Here is a 16884-nt window from a genome sequence, read left to right on the forward strand (position 1 = left end):
TATGAAAGTGAAGCTGAAGCATCTATTGAGACCCAAAGAAAGTAAGGATGCCAAGAAGTCTTCTGTTGATAGCTCTAGATGACAATCAAAGCCACTATACTTGGCCATTTGGGATTGCTAAATCAAGGAGGTACGACATCCAAAGTTCTCCTGAGTATCCTCAGTGTTGAATACAGAGCAATAGAAATTAATGTTTTCTTTATTGGGTAAAAAGTCTTGCTTTGACTCAATCCTTCCTTTCCTATGTTCTTATTACATCTCCTTGAACTGGGAATGTTTATCCTGTTCCTTGTTTCTTGGAAGTATGTGACTTATTGTGGGAACTCAAAAATGTGAGCTTATTCCATCTTGTTTGAAGGTTAGAGAGTTTGAGCTTATTTTGCTCTTTCAAAGTTGTTGACAACAGGTGTGGCTACAAAACAAGATATCCTGACCTAGGGTGTGGTTACTTGGTGTTTTGGACATTAAGATGGACCATAGAGGTAGATCTGCTCCATCCTGACCAAATCTCAGAGAATTCAGGCAAACTTCGGCTCCTTCTTTTGAAATAGGAGGTTTGACTTAGGGAGTGGCTACCTGCAGGATACTTGGTCTAGGGTGAGTTCACTGCCCCAAATAAATACTTTGTTCAGGAATTAGTGGCTTGATGACTCAAGTATTGGAGCAGGTAACTGTTATGGTTGTCCTTTGTATCATGTTAAAGCAGTCTTTGCCTTCTCCCACCTTTTTGCATTGGGGTATAAACGCACATGAAAAATAAGGGCAGAGGTAGTTCAGCATTCAGTATTCACTGAGTAACCCTCCCAGTTATTATCCTGTGTTTCTTTCTGACATCTGTTCCCCCACCTAACATTTCTAATCTTCACGCTCCTACCCTGGAGTGTATGAACCCACTGTGACTGGACCATGGCAGAAGTTACCCCCAAAAGAGGACTGGCAACAACTTACCTTTATTATTTGTACAAGTTTACAACTAAGTTTTTCAGAGGAGACTTTAGATTGGAACTTTTGAAAACTACAGAAATGGTTAAGCTTTGGGGAGTTTCTTGGTGATGGAGTGAATGTATTTTTTATTGTAAACTAGATATAAACCTTCCTGATCCAGGAGTAGACTACTCTATCTTGGGCCATAAAGTCCCTGAATGGTTCACATAGTAAAGGCTTGATTTTAAGCTTGCACTTCTGGGTGTTAATGGAAATTTTAAGAGGTAGGCCCTCCTGGGGGATGTAGATTGTATGTTCCTGAAGGAAAGAGTAGGATCAAGTCCTTGTTCTTCCTTAAAATAAGAATATTTGCTCTATGACATGCTCTCCACAAAGATGTGGCACTTTGGCATAGGCCCAAAACAAACAGAGCATTGACTGAAACTTCCAAATTGTGATATTTTTTCCTTAAGTTGATTATCTTAGATATTTCCTTATAATAATGGAAAGATAACTAATGGATAGAGCTCAAAAGATGCTGCTAATAGATAAAAACCCTGGCTTCTGACCCAGAGAACTGTTCTTTTTTTGTTCTTTCTTCACAAATTCCTACAATCATGGCAGATTAATTTACTAGTTTGTAAGGTGAAAATCTCCAACCTTCACAATCTGTGATTAAACAATAGCCTGTGGCAAATTCTAAAGGAAAGCAGACGATTAGAAACTACAATCACCTAGAAGTTAGTGAGGCAAATCTTTAGGAGTATTGTAATTGTTTCCAGAAAAGACCAATGTAAAATGAATCTTGGGGAATTAGTAGCAAAAAGCTACTGAATTTCTGTAGCTCCCCCAAATCATGTATTCTATGTGCTAAAATTGACTTACAATAGAAATACATTCAATTTTGAATTTGTGAATTTATTAGGTTCATAGCAAGCAGAAGTGAAAGAATAAACAGGCATAAGACAGATTATGGAAACACCATCAATTCAGTTCACAACATCGAGAAGAGAACGTCCCGGAGTACCCCGCTTGAGAGAACAAAGATAATATAAAGTTTAGGGCTTCTCTGACAGACATCAGCTCAGGAAGCTGAGGCAGTCAGCTGGAGCTCCAGATTGTACTTCTTTCTGGATGAGCTCCTGAATTCTCACTCCCACTGAAGACATTGAGAGTGATAATGAGCAGAAGCCGCTGTTGAAAATGGTTTTTCTTCCTAGCTGTTCTCAAGGACACAGTGTTTTCAGAACCCTTTGCTGGTTGCTTTTTTCCAATGTCACAAGGCTATTGAGCCAGCCTATCCCTTGTCTAGGGGCATTTGGAGAAAAAAATGCTTAGGCTTGAAATTAATTTAGAGAGCACATCAACCATTTTTCTCAGAGCTAGATTCTCAATAAGCTTAAATGGCACATGACAATTAATAACTATAATGTATATTATCAAGGATGTTTAATGTAAAACCCAAAGGTGATAGTATTGAGATGTGGAGTCTTTAGGTCTTGAGGATATCCATCTCACATATGAGATCAGGTCCCTTGTAAGGAAAGAAAGCTTGTTTGCTGTATCTTCTACATGAGAATGCAGTCAGACGCCATTTCTAAAAGAGTGAGCGTTTGTCAGACAGTGAATCTGCTCAGGCCCTGATCTTAGACTTCCCAGTCTCTAGAACTGAGGAATATACTTCTGTTGTATATAAATTACTCAGTCTAAGGTGTTTTATTACAGCAGCCCAAGTAAACTTTTATATCTTTAAAACTCAGAGGTGAGGCACAGAGGCGTAGCGGCGGCCAGACGCGGCGTAGCGACACCGCATTCAGGAAGAGGCTTTGGGAGACCAGCACGGCAGCAGACGCAAGCGGCAGGGCCAGGCGTGCCATAAGGAGAGCAGATCGCCCTACTACAATCAAATCAAAGAGGTAGGCCTTTGGTGGGCCAGGTCACTGGCAAACGGGGAGCCTGGTTCTGTCCTGAAGACCCTTCGGAGGGGTGAGAGGGTTCTTGGCCTGCGGCAGGAACCAGGAAACAGAGCGAGGGCATTTTGTAAGCAGAGCCCTGGGCCAGCAGGGAAACCTGATCCGGTTTTTAAAAGACCCATTAGATAGGATTAATAGGAGGAGATGGGCAGACGCCAAGGCAAGAACTCACCCAATAATCTGAAAAACAACATGAAAACACCAGAACCCAAGGATCTTACAACAGAAGTATTTGAGCAATCTAACACAGAAGAAGTGGAAAAAATTGACTTTATGAACGCAATAGAGTCCCTTAAACAACATGTAAAACCCAGAGGTGAAATGTCTATCATGTCACCATAAAGTATAGTCCTTGTTGCAACATATTAGAGTAAGAAAAAATTGTCTTCATATTCTTAGCTAGAAGCTTCTTTTAAACTCACCATGGGTATTGAACGTCATCATGTGTGTATTTGCGTGTGTGTGTTTTGTTGTTTGAGAACTCTGTACATGTATACAATGTGTTTGGATTAAGTCTATCCCTCACACTCTCTGCTCCAATTCTTCTCCCATTTATCTTACCATTTCTTCCCAACTTCAAGTGGCCATGCTGTTTTGACCTCCGAGTCTACTCAGTACTTCCAGTATGTGACTGGGGCAACTCTATCTGCTGGGGCAGGGGCAGCTTCTCATATGCTTTTTGTTTTTGCATCCCTGATATTATCATATGATTTTTCTACTTTATTCTGTTAATTTGATAAATTGCCCTGACTCATTTAAAATGATAAAACTATCTCTATTCCAGATATAATTGAACTTTGGTTATGAAAATTTTTATAAGTTTTCTTGATAGATTTATTTATATTTTAGTAGAATTTTTAATTCATACTGCTCAAGTCATAGACATAATTTTCCATTCTTGTAATAACATTTTCAAGTCCTCAAATTTATGTTAACTCACAAAATGAAACAAGTATTACTTTATCTTTCATAAATCTCAGAAAGATTCTGTATAATAAGTATACTTATTCTTTAATATTTTGTGGAATTCACTTTGATGATGACTTGAGGTGGGAATGTTTTTTTTTTTGAGACTGAAGTTCTATAAGGCAATCACCCTAGCTGTCATTCTCATATGCTCTTCAGTGGAATTCCAATACACAGAAATTATTCCTCTAATGATTTACTCTAATTCTCTTCAGTTCCTGAACTGAGTGGCATGTCTCCACAACCTTTTAAGTTCTTGCTCCTGCCTTGGAAGGCCAATCTTCTGAAAAGGGTATCTTGAAACTGCTTGAATTCACCCATCTTCAAGGTAACTGGGGCAGAAAATAATACCTGCCCTTTCCACATCAAGTAATGCGGATGGATTATACCGTTCAAGTACCTTACAACTGAGATCAGAAATACCCAAGAAGAATGAAAGAGTCAGCTCTCATGAGAAACCTAAACTTGCTCTATTTGCAAGTGTACCTGAAGCCAAGCTCTGCAGGCAGATCCACTATCAATTAAACAAAGTATCAGTGATCTCTACAAGACTGGTCAAAAGAAGGTACCCAAAAGTGAAACGTAAGGGACAAGAGGCAGAAAATCCAAATCAATCCAAAAAGAGAAATCTAAAGTAGGAACATTGCCACTAATATGAAGTCAAGGAAAAGAAAACAAATAAAATAATCATAGCATAAGTTTAATTATTAATATATCATACTGTGGTCAACCTAATAAAAACTAAACTAAGGAATTTCTTTTAAGTCTTAATATTTTAAAAGAAACATTTGTAAACTGTTTAAAATTCTGTAATACTGACCAGAAAGAAAGTTTAACCACTTACATTCCGTATGCTGAGCTTACAGCAAGGCTGGTAATCTGCTGAGGAGGCTCACCATCGACCCACACCAACTGAATAACAAGATCGGCTTGATAGCCCGGCGGCATCCGCACTGGCCGTGTTTTAACACTAGAAGAAAGAGAAAACATAATTTTAGCACATACAGCTTTAGCATGCTCATGCGCTTTAAGAATTTACAGAGAATCATGTTTCCAAAATATTTAACATTGGAGGCAAAAACGCAGATGAAAGTTACTAAGTGCTTCTCAAGTCAACTCTATTACACGTTGATAATTGTTAATGCTAACTTCATCTTCACACCAGACATTTATTTCACTGGTTTTCTTCCGTTGTCTTTATCTCAAATTCTTCTGCATTTTATAAATGTTGAGGTAGTTAGAAGATTTGTATTCTCGTGATAGGTCTTCTTAGGAAACAATTAGGTTTACAGTGACATTTAAAATGTTCTATTATTTTATTGGTTTTCACTTTCTTTGAATTGACTTAAATGAAGTAAAGTGTTTTGAAGGAAAATTTAAGGTAGAAATGGGCTTGCAAGGTAGTTCAGCAGGTAGAGGTGCTTGCCATCAAAACTGAAAGACCTGAGTGCGTCATCCCCATGATCCACAAGATAGAAGGAAAGAATAGATTCATACAGGTTGTCTTTTGACATTCACATGTATGAAATAGGGTGTGTGTGGGTGAGTGCGTAAATGCACACTGGTATGGAAGGTCCTTCTGTCTATGTGTTGCTTTTATTGGTTAATGAATAAAGAACTGGCTTGGCCTATAGCATGGGAGGAGGAAGGTGGAGTCAGAGAGAAGTGATGGAGCTGCCGCCAGAGTCAGACATGCTGAAACTTTGCTGGTAATCCACTGTCACGCCGCCATATACAGATAATAGAAATGGGCTAAATTAATATAAGAGTTAGCCAATAAAAAGCTAGAGCTAATGGGCCAAGCAGTGTTTTAATTAATATAGTTTCTGTGTGGTTATTTTGGTTCTGGGAGGCCAGGAACTAACAGGAAGGCCTCCTCCCAACAGCACACAAATAAATGCAAACAAATACATTTATAAACTTAGAAGAGCTTTTTGCTGTGTGGCACATTTACACATAAGAGTACAACTCAGTGGTAAAAAAACAATAACATTTTGAGTTTTGCATGCAAATGGATGGAATTAGAAAACACTATCCTGAGTGAGGTAACCCATATCCCAAAAAACGAATACAGTATGTACTCACTCATAAGTGGATATTAGCCATAAATAAAGGACATTGAGCCTATAGTTCATGATCCTAGAGAAGCTAAGTAATAAGATGAACCCAAAGAAAACATATATAGACCCATCTGGGAATTGGAAACAGACAAGATTGCTTGATAAAGTTGGGAGCTTAGGGGTGGGGGTAGAAAGAAGGGGAGGGCTGAGAACATAAGGGAATGGGATAGTCAAGAAGGAGGAAGGACAGAGATGAGAGCAAAGAAAGAGATATCTTGATTAAGGGGGCAAGAAACCTGGCTCTAGAAAACTTTCCAGAAATTCACAAGGATAACCCCAGCTAAGACCCTAAACAAGAGAGGGTGCCTGAACTGGTCTTGCCCTGTAGTTAGACTGATGATTATCTTAAATATCACCATAGAACCTTCGTCCAACAACAGATGGAAACAGAGGCAGAGAACCACATTGGAGCACTGGACTGAGCTCCCAAGGTCCAGTTGAAGAGAGGAAGGAGTGAGAATATGAGAAAGGAGGTCAAGACCATGCGTGGTTCACCCACTGAGACAGTTCGCCTGAGCTAATGGTAGCTCACCAACTCAGACTGGACTGGGAGTAAAGGAGCATGGGAACAAACAAGTCCCTCTGAAGGGGGGTGTTGACAGTTGGGGCAGACTGAGGGGGGCACTTATAGTGACACTGGGATTTGTCTCTACTGCATTACTGGCTTTTGGGGATTCTATTCTCTTTGGATGTATACCTTGCTCAACCTAGATGTAGTGGGGAGGGCCTTGGACTTGCCACAGGGCAGGGTGCCTTGTCCTCTTTGAGGATTAGAGGGGGAGGGGTGGGAGGGTATGTGGAGGGAGTGGGAGAAGGGAAGGAGTGGGAATTTGGATTGGTATTTTTTAAAGTAATAAAATAATAATAAAAGAGCTTTTTCTAACTAAAATTTAATAATTTTTTTGCCTGTAGAATTTTCCTCGAATTAATTTATGCTTATATTTCCTTTTACATTATTTGTAATAGCCAGAACCTGGAAACAACCTAGATGCCCTTCAATGAAAGAATGGATAAAGAAAGTGTGGAATATATACACATTAGAGTACTACTCAGCGGTAAAAAACAATGACGTCTTGAACTTTGAATGCAAATGGATGAAAATAGAAAACACTATTCTGAGTGAGGTAACCCAGACCCAAAAAGATGAATTTGGTATATACTCACTCATAAGTGGATTCTAGACATAAAGGTCAGTGAGCCTATAATTCGTGATCCTAGAGAAGCTAAATAAGAAGGTGAGCCCAAAGAAAAACATATAGTTATCCTCCTGGATATTGGAAGTAGACTAGATTGCTAGGCAAAAATTGGGATCTTGGGGGTGGGAGTGGGGTGAGGGTTAGGGGAAATGGGGAGAGAAAAGTGAGGAGGGGAGGATGGGGAGACCCTGGGGGAATGGGATGGCTGGGATGGAGAAAGGGTGGATATGGGAGTAGGGAAGAAGATATCTTGAAAATCTTTTAAAACGTAGGAAAAAGCTATAGACTACTGCTAATTGTATAGTTTTTGTTGTTGAGCTCTTATCTCTAAATTTTCCATACATATTTGCATAAGAAATAAAGAAACAAGCTTTCTAGACTTTTTAAGTAATAGAGACATATATTGCCATATGGAGCTTGGAGAAAATCCTTGCATAGGCTGAATCCTCTGAGCATTTCACACTAGAAACATTTATTTGACGACATAAAAATAATCATTTATAAATGAAAAGCATAAAAGTTAGATAATTTTTGCTATGAACTTACAAACTAAGCTTTTTCATTTTATTTTTAAGCTTAACTTAGATATGACTGAGTAAAACATTTAACAACAATTAGTAATGAGAAAAACAGGTCTGGGTTTTGCCTTGCTAAATTTCCTGTTTTATCAAAGTCATGTTTTCTTTAGAATCCTTCTGGGAAAACTATAAATAGGCAAATGAATTATAAAAACACTGTGTGCCCTTTTTTTAGAGTTATTCAAAGGAAAAAATGCCGCTTTCATAACTAATTTAACAACGAGAGACAATAACAACTTTATCTGTTACGGTGTGCAAGGATTCTATAATTAACATAGGAACATGCTTCGGCACTTGGTAGTAGTTCTTACCTGAGGCACGGGATGCTGTCCTTCGTCACCCCTTCACTAGACACAGTATTGGTGCTTCCGGAAAGACTCCTTGAAAGGGGGAGTTGAGAGGAGAGATCTGGAAATGGAGGACTTGTTTCTGGCTCAGGGGTGATAATATCTTCAACATCACACTGAAGTCGTACCTCTAATGACTAAAAAAATCAGATTTTAATTTAGTTTAAGTTATAATAATAATAGTAACTACATTAATATATTTGAGAGTTTTAAAAACTATTCTTAAATGTTAGACCAGTAAATTCAATAACTTACACTTTGAGAATTATTTTAAGCTGAATTAAGGAGTAAATTATATGAACTCTTCAATGACAATGACCAAAAAAAACCCACATAATTATTAATTCCTCAAATTGATAAGGAAGGTGCCTACTAGTGAAAATAAATTCTTATAAATATTCCTGTAATTTCTCAAACTTGTTTGGTCAACTTGACATAAACTAAAGTCATTTTGGAAGAGGGAACCTCAACTGAAAAATGTCCCCCAACAGATCGGCATGTAGGCAAGCCCCTTAGGTATTTTCTTAGTGATTGACCTGGAAGGGCTCAGCCCACTGTGGGTGGTGCCAACTCTGGGAAGGTGGTCCTGAGTTATATAAGAAAGCAGGATGCTTCAGTCTTGGGGAGCAAGGCAGTAAGCAGTGTGCCTTCACTATGTCTGTATCTGTTCTAGCCTACAGTTTCACACCCTGCTTGCGTGAGTTCTTGCCATGACTTCTCTGGTGACTGACAACATCTGGAAGTGTAAGTGAAATAAATTGTTTCCTCCCCAAGTTGCTTTTGGTAATGGTGTTTAATCAAAGTAATTGAAACACTAACTAAGACATTTTCTTATGATAAATTATACTATGGTAGATGATTAAAATAAAAGGAGAAATTGACAGTTATCCCAATGAAAGAAATTTAAACAGATATTTATAAAAATATTTAATTTATATTGTAGCATGTACATTTTGATATCAAAAGTAGATTAAAATAATATTCATGTCATGAACACAGCAATATTACTGAACTTATTACAACAGCAATCTCTAAACTACCAGAAGCTTTTTGACAGTAACAGTGAGTATGTTATTGAGTACATACTAATACACAGTGCTCATGGCTACACCACCACTATAAAATCCCGATGAAATTAGCTCCAGGATTTCCATTTTGCTTTTATGTTTCAATTGCCATTTTTACACAAGAAATTACATATGTATGAGTATATATTGTACCAAGATTCTATTACTGCCTATTAATTGCTCAGAGCTATACACACACAGAGATAATCAATGGTAAAATTAGGGTTGTGATCCCAAACCCTGGTCTTTCAGTCTACAGTAAAAGAAAAATTAATTTTAGTTGAAGTAAAAAAACAAAAAGTCCTATATGAAATAATCTTTATATTCTGGTCAAAAAGGTAAATTATATAGAAAAATTATAGATATATTAACTTAGATGTAATTAATCCATAGTAACATCATTTTGCATAATCAGAATTTTGTGTAGTGAATTTAGAAATTAAAAATTTGGTAATAATTATTTTTAACCATATAAAATTTTAGTAAATAAAAAACTATTTAGAGTAACCTTATTATAGTTGAGAAATAATCGTTTATGACAGCTAGTTAACAAGAAAACATAATGCATTTACATTTTTAAAAGAACAAAGTCTACACTAAATTGACACATATACAGAAAGCAAAACTCTACACTATCTAATTAAATGCATATGTGCATATACATGTTTATATCCTATACAATACCTACTTTCAATGTGTTATACACTATAATAATAAGGAATTTTTCTTTATAAGTAAGAATAATGCTGATATTATAATATTGACAATTAATATTTAGGAATTGACTGTTCAGTCAGGTAGATACAAAATTGAAGAGAACAACATGATGCTCAATTTGTAATGAGATTAATTTTAGAATAACAAGTTCATTTTGACACTAAAGTTTTATTAGAAAGCTGTTAATTTGAAACAAACTACTTTCTAATATATTAAGTAATGGTAATTTAAAATACTACAGAATATATAGATTTTATGCTGTCTTTTGATTACTTAAAAACCATACTAAGCAATAGTTCAAATACATAATTGCCTTCTTTTAGTGACTATAAATAGGAAAGTTAAACTTAGAGTAACTTACCACAATTTCTGTTGTAATTTCATGTCTGCTGAATTTATAAATTATGACATACGCAGAGACTCCTGATACACAAAATATTCTGCTCTCTGGACACCAGTAAACCATCTGCACAGCAAATGGATCTTCCTCTACAATTTCACACGCTTGTTTGCCATCTCCTACCTTCTGCTTTTCAAATACTTTTGAAGTTTTTAACTTGTACAACATCTGCAGAGTCACTATAAAATATTAAAATGCAGTTATTTCCTAATTTGATTTTAATTCTTAGACACTGTTCAAGTTTAGTCAGTACATTTGTTGAACCCACAAAAGTAAAACCCAAGTAGGGTAAATCCTGTTTACATAGCAAACCCCCAGGGTCAGGCCCTCATTGTAAGTACTATCAACAGGGAAATTATAAAGAGAATGAGAAAAAGCGTGTATGAGCATTGGAATTATAAAAGCTTATAATGGAAATCAGAAGACAAACCTCTCCCAGGTAGCAGGTTGCCATGTTTTTTTCACAATAATATCTGCAATTGCCAGATAAGAGGTTGATATAATATTCTAGATTTTTTTTTTAGACAGAATTCTTTACTTGTTTTAGGAAAGATTTCATCTGGTGTTTCTAGTTTAGAAAGGGTCAGGTATACACTGGGTTCATGGATGGTTTTCAATAATATTTACTCAGGGGAAGTTATTTCCACTTCAGAGCACAATAAAAACAGAATTCCCCATACAAAATAAAAGATTCTTGCTCTGGGAATGGTCTTGAAGAGTTTCAAAAGCCAGAAGCTTCTGCAAGAAGGGCACAGCTTGGCTTTAACGAGCAGCAGTATTCAGTCCAGTCCAAAGCAATTCTATAAAACAATTAGCCTGCACTTTAAACATTGTCAGCGACATGAAATATTTGGGCTCACTCTACACTTTAAAGACCTTGAAATATGACCAGATTAAAAACAATGATCCTTTCTAGTTGTTGCTGTTGTAAAGGACATCATTGAGATAGCTGGTAAACGCTGAAATAGAAACTGTAGGTTAGACAACATCTTTGTGTCATATTAGTCTGGTGTGGGAAGTCCTGTATATGTGTTGCTTTTATTGGTTCATGAATAAAGAGACTGCTTTGGCCTGTGATAAGGCACAATAGAGCTAGATTGGGAAAACTAAACTGATTCTGGGAGGAAGAAGGCAGAGTCAAGGAGATGCCATCGAGCCGCCAGAGGGGAAAGACCTGAGCTGCTAGCTGGAACCTTGCCAGTTCGGCCATAGCCTCATGGTAAAATATAAACTAATAGAAATGGGTTAATTTAAGATATAAGAGTAATCCAGAAATAGTCATAAGCTGATTGGCCAAGCAGTGATTTAAATAATATAGTTTCTATGTGTTATTTTGGGTCTGAGCTGCTGGGGATGAACAAGAAGCCTCCTACTACATTGGTCAGTTTTTTTGTATTTCTTATTTTCATGATTCTTGCCTCCTGGTATACATTCTCAGAAACTAAAAGTATTGCTAAGTTGTTCTTCTCTTCCTATTCTTGACTGTCTAAGGAAGTGGTTCTCAACCCGTGAGTCCGTGACTCCTGGGGGTTGATGATTTTGCATGGGTTACATATCAGATATTTATATTACAATTCATAACAGTAGGAAATTACAGTTTTGAAGTAGCAATGAAATAATTTTATGGTTAAGGGTCACCACAACTTGAGAAACTATACTAAAGAGTCGTGGCATTAGGAAGGTTGAGAACCACTGGAGTTTTAACTACCTAACAAAGTTCAGATTAGCTGTTAATTCCTTAAAATATCTTTCTACCTGAGCTGGCAGTAATTGTAATCCTAAAAAGTGATTGGCTGAGGCTTGAGGGTCGTAGAGGCCAGAATAGTTTTCCTAAAAATATTCTGTCTGAAAAATAAGTAACACATACATATATAATCTTCCTTGAAATTCACTAGTTCAGATAAACCTCTACAATTTCTTATTAAAATAGCAGTTGATTACGATACATTTAGATTTTTCTTAGTTTGATATGTATTTACACATGTACATGTCTTTTACTTTTCTTACAACCATGGTTTGTGAATGACATATATGGGTAAAATGAAGACTTGGGTAAGTTAATAGGCCTTTCCACATCGACCACATGCTATTCCTTAAATTACGTAATTGTCAAAAATTAAAAAAAGATTTTATGTTATCAAATAATTTATGTTGCTTCTCATGGAACATTATAGAATTGAATAGGGAAGCTGAGAATGGAGGAATAAAAGCACTTGTCATATAATACGCATGCAGGACAGAGAGGAAATTCCTTGAACAATTAATCTGGCAAAGCTTAGCTATTTTCCTTATGTAACTTTTTTTTTTTTTACATAGGATTGTTGAAAGAGTGGCCATAGTCTTGTTTATTTAATATTATTGAATACAGTTAGGTGGATATACTTTAAGCTGATCTAAAACACAGAAAATGAATTTTGTATCAAAACAATATAATTATAATTATGCTAATATATTTCTGAAATGGTAATTTTTCAAAATTAAAAAGTGGTAGATGGCCATGAATAAATATTAACAAAATGTTTTCTGTTTAATGGAGATAAACATAAACTTACTTGCAGAGGCATCCCAAAATTTTATTGATCCATCAGCATGACTAGATGAAAATAATATTAATTAAAGTAAATCAAAAGTCATTCTAAATATATACAACACTGAGTTATTATTGCTATCATTATTTTTAAAATATTATTGTAATGAATATTGATATATGACAAACCATTTCTAAGTTTAAAATGATTTTTAAAAAGATATATTGGGAAAAGACAAGACTTCCTGAGTAAATTGGGAGTATGGGGGTCATAGGAGAGGGTAGAAGGGAAGAGGGAAGGAAAGAAGGGAAGTGGAGAAAATGTATAGTTCATTAAAAGCAATTAAAAAATGCTGGGCGGTGGTGGTGCACACCTTTAATCCCAGCACTCGGGAGGCAGAGGCAATCAAATCTCTGTGAGTTCGAGGCCAGCCTGGTCTACAAGAGCTAGTTCCAGGACAGGAACCAAAAAGCTATGGAGAAACCCTGTCTCGAAAATCAAAATAAAAAAAAAGCAATTAAAAAATATATACTGTACTCTGAAGAGAAAGAAAAATCTTTGATTTTTTCTGGAAGATTATATATATCATAGTGAATAGTAAAATAGCTTATGAAATGAATAATATTTTAAAATAAAATGGTTAACATTTAATAAAAAGATAACTTGAATATTTATCAGAATATAAAAGCAAATATCTAAACTGATTAAAACTGTCATGATTAATAATTTCTACCAATTGTATACAAACTTATCTACAAAACAAAGAGTCCACAGTACTTCCCATACTTCCCAATACATTTGGGAAAGTCAGAATTATCTGAAACCAAACCCAGAAAAAAATATTGTAGGAAAAAAGATTCAACAGTATCTTACTAAACATAGAGAAAAAATTATCAAGAAAATATGAATAAGTGAGAGAAACAGAAAGTGTAATTCCTTATAACCAAAAAAATGTCTTAGGAATGTAAAACCAAGCAAACATTTTAATAAAAATCAGTTGGCAAATTCTAATTATCCAGAATGAAAACTTAATTATCCAAAATAAGACAATCCATTTGGTTATTCCAAATGATGCAGAAAGACAGTAGACAAAAACACATCACCCATTCAGGAATAAACACGATTGATGAGGAAGAGACTTTCCTGAAGTTAATATTCTATGATTTCCAAATAAAGCATTCTCTGTGAATCTCATCATTTTCCTATGACTTTCTTCTGCTAGTATAATCTAAGTATAATTCTTTTGTTATAATACTTTTTTCAGCAATGTGATTTTTCCTCTCATTAAAGTTAAGAACTAGGGATTAAAGCTATTTCTCAAATTCTTCTTACTTTTACTTAAATGATTCATCTGCATAGTGTATAATTTCATAAAATTGTCAAGGCTAAACAAATATTTTTATTGTTTTAAAATGTATAACATAATTTGTTATAATTTACAACTTAGAAAACTTCTAACTTACCCAGTAATAATAATTTCTGGGTAAGTTTGTGCTCCAAGATTCCAAGCTCCTCCACTTACTGGCCATTCCTAAGTAGATTATCAAGGAAAACATAGGAGTTTAATTTTTCCAGTTTAAATGCTTAAAATTTTAGAATTAAATGTTACAAAATAATAAAAATATTTAATATCACATCATTACAAAACAGCCAAAGAACAAGTGCATAGTTGTCTTCAATTTGACAAAAAAAATGAACTTACAGAGTCTAGAAATTGGAATAAAACCCAAGACATCCACATCAAGGTGTATCATGGCCAAACTTCTCAATGGTAAACACCAAGGAAAAGTGTTGAGAGACACAAAAAGGCACAGGCCTCCCGTACATAAAACTAAACTAATAATGAATCAAAGATTGTATATCAGAAAACCTTGAAGACAGCTAAGATTGCCAGCCAGAGCCAGGCACACAGTCACCACAATGGGAAGCAACATGTCTGAATACTTGGCTGATGCCATGTGCCAGCCCTGCCAGGCCCAGTTAGTCCTTACAGCAAGTCATCAACAGCAATGGGGTACTCTACCAGGAGCAATGCTCTGTGTGTGCACCGTGCCTTGGCTCTGGTATGAGTTTGAGAGCCAGCAGTACTGCAAGCATCACTTCCAAATGCTGCTTGCTCCATGCTGCTGATTCTGTGGTAAGTTTCTGACTGGGCACATGATAAAGGCCATGAGGTTGGTGGATTGGCATCCAGGTTCTTTCCATTGTGGACTGTTTTGTGGAGCTAGATGACCTGAGCTTTGTGAGGACTGCTAGGATACCTCTGCCGGCCCTGCCACAATTCATCTGCCAGTGGTATTTCCTGGCCATTGGTGAGCAGCTCCTCATATACAAGAATGGCGCCTATCACCTAGACCACCTTAGTTGCTTCCACTGGGGAAGGAGCTGACCTCCATCCAAACCCAAGAGCTGAAGCATGCCACGGCTCTACTGTCTGCCTTGTCATGATGATATTAAACAAACAGATCTGTAAATACAGAATAACAACTCCTTTAAAAGTATATTTTAACAAATATTCCCACTTACACAAGCTGGTAAGAGAAGTATTTTTATTTGGATAAATACAATGTTGTACCATATGCCATGTAGTTTGTGTTGCCAGCAAGCTATTGTGGTATTATTTAACCCAGAACAGTATGGAAATAGTGCTTCTTTGAATTGTACATTTTAGTTATCCTGGGCCAATAACAGAAACCATATTAGAAAGTTTGTGATAATTATAAATATTTGTATTTTAAATACTTTAAAGAAAAATTTCATTATGTTAGCAACAAATGTTTTAATAATTATATCTTTCAAATGATAAGTTAAGGAAGAACTGATTCTCAAATTTCTTAAAATATCCATGTAAAAGAAACAAGGGGTGCTTATTATGACTCTGATACTTTATATATGTAGTATAAAATAAGCATGACTGATAAGTTTATCTTAGTATGTAATTACATACTTAGTGTACGGGAAATTTATAACTCCATAGGACTAGAGCTATACCACAGTCATGAAATTCAATTTCACTCGTTACATCTTTGACAGTGTCCTCTTACAGCCTCAGAAGTTTTATTTAAGTCATCTTGTGTGCAAAATCAGACAAGGTGAGAACAAAAACAAACTGTCAGATAAAACGACAAGAAAAAGCTTGACCATACATACAAATACGGAAAAACTTTACCTTATTACTGTATCCTTGCTTTTTATGCTTGACTCCTATAGAATAGAGTACTAGAATCAAATCTGGAGGGCAATCGGCAAAATATGCTGTGCATGTAACTGGTGACTCATGAATGTCCATTGGGTATGGATTTTCAAAGATTGGAAAACTAATAGATAAAGACAATATATTAGAGTCACTCTGCAAAGATAAAACATAAAGTAATTTTCATAATCAAACCCTAAAATGTTTATAAACATTATAAACTTCACTCTTTTTAGCACCATAAAAATCATTTTATTTGAATACTTTAAAATATAATTATCTATAAAATGAGATGTTAATAATGATAGAAATTAATTTCCTTTCCAGGCTTCCAACATGCCATAATGACACGCTCTGTTAATATAAATACAATAATCATATTAATCTAAAATATATACAATAAGCCTAATGTCTTAAATTTATACCATCTATTTAAATATAACTTTAAATATAATACACGATTATACCATCATACTATTTAAAGGTATAATACAATTAATATACTACAATTAATATACTGTTTAAAGATGCTTTAAATAGTAAAACATTTGTAAATTTTTATTTTTTTCAAAGAAATACATAAAAATTTTAAAACATTTGTGGTAGAAGCTATAAGATATATATGGGTTCTGGAGACTGAACTCAGGCTGTTAGGCTTGGTGGCAGGCGCCTTTATCCACTAAGCCATTCTATTAGTGCAAGAGTTCTTTCTGCCAATCTGAAGTGCTGCAAAGAGCACGGTGTTTCACATCAGCACAGGAGCATAGGCAAAAGAAAATGGGGAGGGGCAAATCGTATTTAATTAATGACACGTGGGTAAACTTAGCAAATCATTCAGAGTACAAATTGTTAATTGTATCATTTTTTCCTTTTTT

At 35.5% G+C, this 16884-nt stretch overlaps 1 protein-coding gene across 19 annotated transcripts in view; it reads right to left on the reverse strand.

Moving 5' to 3' along the window:
* The window catches only part of Stxbp5l (syntaxin binding protein 5L), a 210654-nt gene that overhangs the window by 72612 nt on the left and 121158 nt on the right, over positions 1 to 16884 (reverse strand). For all 19 annotated transcript variants that reach the window (XR_012909712.1, XM_075962211.1, XM_075962301.1 and 16 more), the window contains 6 exons: positions 15986 to 16133; positions 14280 to 14347; positions 12841 to 12881; positions 10250 to 10467; positions 8069 to 8241; positions 4708 to 4833 (listed from right to left, as the gene is read on the reverse strand). Coding sequence is in view for 18 of the 19 variants with exons in the window: in XM_075962211.1 (XP_075818326.1) it covers positions 4708 to 4833; positions 8069 to 8241; positions 10250 to 10467; positions 12841 to 12881; positions 14280 to 14347; positions 15986 to 16133 (774 nt within the window). In the remaining variant the exon portion in view is untranslated. The remainder of the gene's footprint in view (positions 1 to 4707; positions 4834 to 8068; positions 8242 to 10249; positions 10468 to 12840; positions 12882 to 14279; positions 14348 to 15985; positions 16134 to 16884) is intronic.

The sequence above is a fragment of the Microtus pennsylvanicus genome, chromosome 1 (assembly GCF_037038515.1).
Source record: "Microtus pennsylvanicus isolate mMicPen1 chromosome 1, mMicPen1.hap1, whole genome shotgun sequence".
Classification (NCBI taxonomy): Eukaryota; Metazoa; Chordata; class Mammalia; order Rodentia; family Cricetidae; genus Microtus; species Microtus pennsylvanicus.